This window comes from Lampetra fluviatilis, chromosome 7, assembly GCF_964198595.1.
Source record: "Lampetra fluviatilis chromosome 7, kcLamFluv1.1, whole genome shotgun sequence".
Taxonomy (NCBI): Eukaryota; Metazoa; Chordata; class Hyperoartia; order Petromyzontiformes; family Petromyzontidae; genus Lampetra; species Lampetra fluviatilis.
The window spans coordinates 6,030,881-6,040,057 of NC_136281.1; the positions used below are offsets into that span (position 1 = coordinate 6,030,881).

Here is a 9,177-nt window from a genome sequence, read left to right on the forward strand (position 1 = left end):
GATTTAGTGAGGTCTATAACGATTAACCATGTTGTAGTATTTCTGGAGTTTATTTTCATATTCCGTACAAATTAAAAAGGACAGTTTAATATTACACAAGATGTTGGCGGTAAAATAGTATTCCTGAAAGAAATAAAAAATGAATGGCATATTTACACCTCCAAGCCCAGTTTATTCACCAGTTTATCACTACCACAAGATCCAAGATGTTGTGATTAACAGTATATTACCAGTGGTTTATACTCATGATATTGTATTTAGAGAATATTGTACTTAAAAACAAGCCATCCATTGTAATAACACATTCCCGCGGAGGGAGCTGGTAGGAACGTTGGGTTGCTCTGTCAATGGCCAGGGTCAACGGCAGTGTGGTGTATTCCGCAAATATGGCCGACTGTGAGGGCTGGCACAAGCTGGCGTGAGTAGGTTAAACGTTGAGTTTTATAAGGGCACCACGGGGTGACCAGCCCCTCCCCCACCCAGCCCCACCACCCCCATCCTCCCCACCCTCTCCTCCCCACCCAGGCCCTCCCCACCCTCCCCACCCAGCCCCACCCCTCCCATTTTTGGATGCGCGATGGACGGACACAATAATCCCCTGTGGGCTGGTGGAGGAACCAGGTGGTTCCTACCAGTATTAAAACAGATTGGATATTTTTTTGACAAATTAGTGTGGGTTGAACGTCTTTCAAAAGCTGTATTTATGCTGATTTCAGTGGTTCCTTGAAGGTTAAGAGTCCCTTTTCAAATAGATCCATGGTCAGGTTGCACTGCAAAGACAGGAAATAATTTTCATTGAACAAATAACGATACGAATAGTTCACAAGCATGCACATAAATAAATCTTGACTTAAAGCTTTCATGACTGCAGGAATTCATATTCTTGGGTGTTTCGGTAAAGTCAACTATCTACGTGACTTTACCGAAAGACCCAAGAATATGCACATACATATTTTCAGTAACATTTCTCTAGGCACAAATTTCTAGCAGCATTATAATAGCTATGCACATGTTTCACCGTCATAAAATATTTATCTTCGCACTGGTCAAAACCTTATACCACTGTTGTCATCCCCAAAATCTTAAGCCAGAAAACAAGTTTGCTAAAATTCTACCGAATTATAAAACATTCACTGAAACGATATTGAGGCAGGGCTAATGAGACCTCCCGGTAGAGAGCGCCTACCTTTTCTTCGATGGCAGGACAGGGCAGGCTATCCACAGTCACAAACTTGGGGTAGCTATGAATCAGGTGTTCCAGAGCCTCCACATTCTATGCACATTCACAGGTGACAGATGCACAGACAGGAATATCACGTACAATTGGCATTAAAAAAAAGATGTAAGCATACAGTTGGATAGTGCTGAACTACTAGGTGATGCACGGCTTCAGCACAATGACTACAATGGTGCTGGCCAGGAATACCACTTTTCAACATACTTACATAATCGTCAATTTCAATGCACTTGGGCTCCTCCTTGTGGTATGTGCGAGAGTTCTCCACGGTGTAATACAGATTGACTTTCCCTTCTTCGCTGCACAGCCTGGAACCGGCACACAAAACATCCTAAATCATGTTCAGATTACGTAGAACTAGAATGGCCTCAAGGGAAAATTCGTAACAATCAACTGCAGTAGTAATCGAGTGAACACAATGAGACTGATTAATAGTAAAAAGAAAAAGAGACCTGCAGACCCCAGCACGGAGCAGTCTTATCTGTGTGTTTCCGTCAACGTTGATGAGTAGGTCGTGAATCTTGCCATCGACACACCTCACGGGTGCGCCGTGCACACTGCATGCCTTCTCCTCTGCAAGGAAACCAGGCGAGACTGCGTATGTAAGCACAAGGTGGGAATATTATCTGCTGACGTTTTTTTTTAATATTTCCAAAATATGTTTCTCGATTATACTATCAGCATCACGTGATGAGATATATAATCAATTTGAAACTCTCAGACCAGTGCACCTTTGTGTTCTAGAACGACTCACGGAAAGGAATATAACTGTCTGGTAAACGCAGCAGCACATTTTCCTACCTACTCTGCCCTATAAGAGGAATGTTCATTGCACGGCAGTCAAACTAATATTCTTTGAGCTGCAATTCCACATTAAGTGCGGAGCTGAATGTAATAGGATGATGGCTTTTTCATGCACCCACTGGTGACCGGGCTGAGACAATAACATCACAGGCAGCTGCCGAGATGCAAGCACGAGATCTCAGGAGTTCCAGCCACCGAACTTTTAAATCACTTGCATTTGTACCAGTGTCGATGCCATTTTTCGATCCTCGCTACAAAATGTTAAGATATTAAGATGCAATCCATGCTTTGGTCGTGGATTTGCCAGTGGAAATGCTTAATTCGGACCTGCTGAGTACACTGGCGGCAGACAGTCATGAATTAAATCTTTGGCCTTCTGGTCAACAGCGGCATCCACTGGGGCATAGTCTGCCACTTTGCGGATCAGCTTGTCCACCTTCTGGAGGAAGGAAACTCTTCGTGGGTCCTCCTACAGGAAGGTGCACGCAAAACGATAGTGACAAATACAAGTGTAATTCCACCAGACATGGCAATCGCATAGGGCTATACATTGTGTGTGTGATGCAATGTTAAATATCCACGTGTTATTGCCGTACCGTCTCGGAATTCTGTACACCCATATAATCCAGATAGTCAAGAGGTAGTCCCTCCCGGAACGCGACATCCTCCTCAATAGCTGTCTGAAGAGCAGCCGGCATTATCTGTGTGCAAGAGTTGAAAACATTAGCAGGTTCTTTCTCATTTATAAGGAACAAAGACACTGCAAACACTCTTACATACAAAAGTGTGTATTAATGCATTTTATTTGTTGCAAGTCTTCAACTAATAACCATGTAATTACATTTTCCAATATTCACTCTGCTTCTGAACAATTCCATAAAAAAACTAAAACTGAAGAAACTATGCAATCAAGTTATTGTGATTAAGATCTGTTTACCTTGTAAACAAAGGACTCTATATGATTAAGTGCCAGGTAATTGAATAAATTTAGATAATAGCTACAAAGACTACTACACAAAGTAGCCTACTCTGAAAAGTATCCATTCTGAAGTAAAATTCACATCGACATTATTATTATCAAAGCCCATGGTTTATCCACTTCTCGATGAAGGTCTTCCAGTGTCATCACGAACCCGCGTAGTTCTGTGCTGCCATAATCCATATCGGTCCTGGATATGAGCTGAACTCATCACTCTAACCTTGCGTTTTTGTTCTCTCAGGCATGTTCCCCCCTCTCTTCATAGCCATTACATCACAAACCTCACCCACTGGCCATCGTCCCTTCTCGCAATTTGCCCACTTATTTTTATTAACAGTCAATGTCTCCAATTTCCATTGTTTTTCTCGGATCCATGTATTCCTCTTACCGTCTCCACGACACAACACGTGCCAATCCCCTCCAGAAATTACTTTAAAAAACATCAGCAGGAGTCGGTTGCAAGCCGGAAGAAGAGAGCGTGCGTGCGTGATTGCACCTTCTCGAGCAGGTCACCGAAGCAGTTTCTCTGGAAGGTAGAGAGCGTGAGGTGCAGGGAGTGCACATCGGGCAGGCAGGCGGCCTGATGCACGAACCCACGCGGAAAGTAGATCAAGTCGCCTGCCTCCAGCACCACGTCCAGGATGGGGGCTCCCACATCAGCGCTGCTGTAGTTGGCTATGAATCATCATCGATGGTGCAGACACAATGGCAAAAGGTCAAGGTGCAGCCCTGCAACTCCTTGTTCACGCCACTGCTTGTTGGAAGGGCATCCACTCGACGCAGCTCAATAGAGCCCTACTAGAGGGTATTTTGCTTTTTGTGTTTAGTTTGTTTTCCTTCCCCCACACCTCCGATTAGCACGGTTGGCTACATACAGTGCAAAAGAAGTTCAGCATACATCTTTTGGCATACTCTGCGACTTGTCAGATGTCTTGAGGTGGGAGTAACCAGCACTTCGTTCCACCACAGGCTCACTAACAATCAACTAACAGGTGGACAGAATCAGGGGGATTTAAGAAACATGTCCATTGTTTCAACCGCTGCGCTAGAAGATGGAACCGGTGACCTCTGGATTATAGACTCAAAACAGAGAAAACATGAGCAGCATGGAGTGTGGGTATGAGGGAGGAGGGAATTATTGCAAATGTTTTATCAAAACAAGAGATAATTGTACACAAGTCTGTAATGGCTTTGACAAAATAACAAACAATATCAGAAGTTTATACTCATGTGTATTGAGCACTCATGAAAACCACGAACACATTTTTAAAGAACTAAACTAAAATTTAACAGGGGTGTTATTAAAATATATATATGGAATTAACCAGTAAACATTACGGGTTTTGATTTTAAATATGATTATGCAGTGGATGTGTTTAATGGACTTACGGCTTGAAAATCTTGGGAGCGTTTCCTCTTTACACCTAGACGAAAATTGTTCAAATGTAAGGTTAGAAACATATAAATTGCATACCGTATCTGAAGACCAACTATCACAATTTGGAAATAATTCCTATCAGTTTTTAAATCAATTCAATCTCTATGGCATTGTGTGATGTAAATCAAATCGACTTTTTCCATTAATGCTGCAAATATTAACCTCCCTTGTGTTTTTGGGCTGTAATGCATGTTTTTCCGCACGACATCCAAACAACACGCCATATAATCCAAAAACAAATCTAAAATCTATAAAGCACAACTGAAAGACGGTGACATGGCCGAGTGAGTGCATTCACCGCTGATTGCAGAGACTCAGTTAGACTCCAGTGACCACTGTTTTCTGCTGCAGGAGCAATAACCATTTACAATACATGACTCTCTTGCTTTACAATGGATGTTAAAAATTCACTGATTTCATGAGCAAGAGTGGGCAATTGTGTGCTAGTCATGATCTAAATTTGTAAAAATTACCAGCAAATTAATCATTTGAGCCGAAACATTGCAAACTTTGCCCCTGTCTGGCAGCCTAATGCCTCAGGTCACTCTTGCACATGAGCCTTTCCTGGTCTCTTGAGTTCTCACCTGGCTAAAAAAAATAAACTTGAAAACCAATGTAGTGTGAATGTTGATGATCACCATCATTATAATACAAGTGAAATTACTGTGTTGACACAAGATTTGTTTCCATCACTCCATTATTCACACATCATTGCAAGGGGCATTGTGTGAAGTTTAACCTTTCATAGGAACATAGGAAAATTGGTTTGTACCTGGGATTATACACGCGCCAGTGCTTCTTCCCCTCCAGCTGCAACACAAAGGCTTCGATGTCGTCATAGTGTGGGGCAAAGCCCTGGGTGCCTGGCGGAGTCAGGTACCTGCAGAAACACAGCCGTCCACACCAACAATATATGAAAGGTACAGCTCAATATTAACAGTAATTTCACTTGCTAAAATCACAGCTCTGTGAATTTTAATCAACAATGAGTGTAAGATAGAGGGGCATGAGTTTTGGCTCTCAGCAAAGGCAAATATCCAAACCATTCCTGCACCATCCCCACCATTCACCAAACCACAACAATGAACATGGGGAAATATGATCAAACAAGATCTATAACTCCCATGACCAAAACGTTATGGGGAGGCCTTCATCCAATAGTGGATTGAAAAAGGGTTGTAATTTATCACCACTCATGTGCGATGAAGGCAGGAACAAAGCCGCAGACACAAAGCCATTTGCTTCTTTATGAACAATTAAGCACTTTATATGTAAAGGATAAACAGTGAGCCAGTCACAGCAAGTGTAAAACACCATCTGACACTCACACGTGATGAACTGCAATAGCAACATGGTCATCTGCCATTTTTAAATCTACTCCAATAGGAAGTGTGGAACCCTTTAATTTCACAAACAAATATCGGTGTAATTATATCTCGTGCAATGAAGCAGCAACACGCATTGACTCACACATTGGCACCAGCCATGCTGCCAAACTTCTCCTGCAGAATCGACAGCACTTTCCAGATGGCAAGGGAAAATGACTGGGGATTTAACAGCCTCAGGGAGCAACCATTCTGCACACAAAAAATTCTCCATTACAACAAAATGACTCACAAATGACTGTGCAGCAATAACAATAGCTCAGAATGTTTATGCCTGAAATTAAATGTTGGCTTGTATTTTTTCTGTTTTGTTAAATTACATAACGTAAAATTATATTATTTAAATGAGAGCTACACTACATACGGATTGTGTTTTACCAGTTAATTACATATGTAATGATTTATCCCACCCCCAAGCAATAAATTATTATTGTTACAATGTGGTTAATGTAAAGGCCACTTGTGGCTTCAGAGATCATGCAAACCCATAAAATACATACATTTTATCGTCAGTTTAAGAATGAATACAAAGCGAGGGATTGAGGCCACATTACACTGCTGCTGTGAATGGAGGTACTCGCCTGGTAAAAGTCCCACACTACAGAGGGCAGTGCACGACCGGGTGGGTTGTGGGTCTCCCTCACATCGTCTCTGTACGAAGTCACGTCCAGGTTCACCCCAAAATGAACTACTTCCTGTGAAACAAGGGCGGCAGTTGCTTCTCAAAGCTGGGCTCACACAGTGTGTTTATAATACACATACGACCAGCCTTTTACCAACATATGTATACAGTTCTGCAGCAATGTTTATTCAGATGTGTCAGCCATATGTAGGAATAGCGAATGGGCATAACTCTAAGAACACACAACGATGATGACTTGTGAAATTCAATGAACGCAATTCATAATTTCCCAGAGAATGTGAAAAATACTTGATATCATATGCTCACAAAATAAGCCATTTTAATACGAAGTGGATCACCAGACAGGAGCACTTTTTATTTCACCAATGACAAGACTACATATCTCTTGGTTTGGGTCGTACCTCTCGCAAAATTCGGTCAAACTCTGTGGTGGAAAACAGGCCTTGGTAGTAGTCCGGTTTGTGCCGCTGTAGCAAGGTGGGGTGCTTTTCCCACTGCTTTCTGCATGAGAACAAAATGCATTAAACATTTAAAATGTCCTGCAATGCAATTCTTTTCTTCAATAAAGAAACAAATCCCAATGACAACTTCATAGCACAAATGTACTCCGATAAGCCATAAAGAGAGAACACAGCCATTTTATACATTACATGACGTTATTTTTTCATGACCGAATCAACTGGAAAGGTAAATTCACCTGAAAAATTGTTTGCTTGGGAAGGGATTGATGAGCCATTGGAAAAGCTGCTCTGCTCGCTGTCGGCTGTTCTGCACAAGGTCCAGTGAGCCGAGGAGTGACGATAGGGACCTCGTCATATTCTTCTCTGCTTCTTTCACCTGCCAAGCCCCTCCCACTGCTTTCCTTCTCATCTCCATCACCTGCCTGTTTGTGTCTGCAACCTTCAAACAAACACATATACGAGTATAGTCTTTGGAGGCTTTAATTTTGACTCCATTCATCATCATCCATTAACCAAATTTGATTTTAAAATGTCATAAATACCATACTTCTCAATCATGCACGTGCAAAATGTAATACAGCGTCATTGTATTGGAGAGGGGGGAAGGTAAATACAATTAGTACAGATAACACAAGCCTCACCAGATTCTGCTGTCTCACTTCAGCCCCTGATTCCTCCTCCACCTGCACAGCTGCACATCCTTCTGACATCTCGGAGCATGCCTCCATTGCAAGATCGTTGATAGCCTTTTGCTGCTTCAAGTTGCGTCCTCCTTTCACCTTGGTGTTCATCCCTCGCCTCTTATCTTTGGCTTTTCTCCTCACCTCATTGGTCAAGCCCTGACGAAGCTGTTTTTTCATGGCTGACTTACGCTTCGCACCGACATCCCTGTTATTTATTGGGCTCCTGGTGGCTGCATTTGGTTTCTGTACACACACACGCACAATTCCAAACAACATCTATGTCCATTTCTATCTATGGAAGCTCCTGGGCCAGGTTGTGGACATTATCAGAGTAATCAGACTATGAAGTTCAAATCCTGGTTGGAGGTTGACTCAACCAATCATCACTCTTGGGTCGATAAAAAGAGTAGGAATTCGTGGGGAGAACCAACGGTGGTTGTCCGATAAGACAAGAATCACCCCAGCCATATTATAATAGTGGAATTTCCACTACTGGCTAAACGCTATACAGTACACAGGAGAAAAACACTACCTCGGTGCTCATTTGAGCACCAATTTGCTTTGACATCAAAGTGAACCAATTACTGACAAAATATTTACGTATAAAAAAACTTCGATCAAAGAATTACACTTCAATCGTTATTTTCAAAAATGCCGACAAAACTGAAGGAATTAAGAGCCCAATTCGCCCCAAATGTTCACTTTGACCGACCGACCACGTGAGCAAGACGGATTCAGGGCAGATTCTTCTACTACAATCGACGACGTACACACGGTTACCGTTCATCGGATTCTCGAAAAGACGAAATTAATATATCAGATATAAAATACAACACATCGGTACCTCACGGCTCTCTGTTAAGCCTCGAGCGTACGGTGTTACAGTCGTTTTGTCAATCCACTGCTCTGGATGAGGGCCTCCCACCCCCGACATCGTGGTGGTTATTTTTGGTTTACCATACTTCACCCCGATTAACTCCGCGAATGGAACTTATGGAATCCCAAATTACTGTATAATCTACAAGTACGTATGCCATCCATGAACGGGACAAAGGACCTTTCCGCGCTGGATCTTGCTATTTTACAGTCGAAAAGTGATGCCAAATTTAGCGGGCCAACGTTGCCCCAAAGCGGTTCCTTAGCTGTGTTAATATTGATGTGAAACCCGATGGAGGTCAGGCACTGCTGCCAGTCCGTGTAGGTTGCAAGACCCCCCCCCCCGCCTATTCATAACACCATTGTTGTTAGTGAAGCCTGTACAGTACGTCTCTGTGGGGAAATTGCATTACAGAAACGTGCGTACGTATGCGATTAAACTAAAAAAAAACCCTTACCGTTGTCGGCTTGTACACGGCGAACGCGGAAATCGCCTTCATTTCAGCGTACAGACTCGAGCAAGAACAACTCTGTTGTTATTTTTGTAACGCTTCGTATCCGGTCGACCCGCACCGTTGCAGTGCCGCACCGCACGACCCGGGAGGGATCCCACAAGCACGTGTTGCACGTGTCGCACGTGCGCGCCTAAAGCAAACGCGTTCCGTGCCCAC

The 9,177-nt window shown here is 42.9% G+C and overlaps 1 protein-coding gene across 1 annotated transcript; it reads right to left on the reverse strand.

The window, feature by feature from the left end:
- Positions 1-564: 564 nt before the first annotated feature.
- On the reverse strand, positions 565-9,166 carry RIOX1 (ribosomal oxygenase 1). The gene is made up of 15 exons (XM_078857933.1): positions 8,965-9,166; positions 7,589-7,873; positions 7,184-7,386; positions 6,888-6,987; positions 6,425-6,538; positions 5,929-6,035; positions 5,231-5,338; positions 4,410-4,444; positions 3,517-3,695; positions 2,638-2,742; positions 2,369-2,510; positions 1,690-1,810; positions 1,446-1,545; positions 1,187-1,273; positions 565-770 (listed from the first exon to the last, which is right to left on the reverse strand). Exons 1-15 carry the CDS (start codon positions 9,004-9,006, stop codon positions 702-704), a joined length of 1,797 nt encoding a protein of 598 aa, XP_078714059.1. The 5' UTR covers positions 9,007-9,166; the 3' UTR covers positions 565-701.
- Positions 9,167-9,177: the final 11 nt, after the last annotated feature.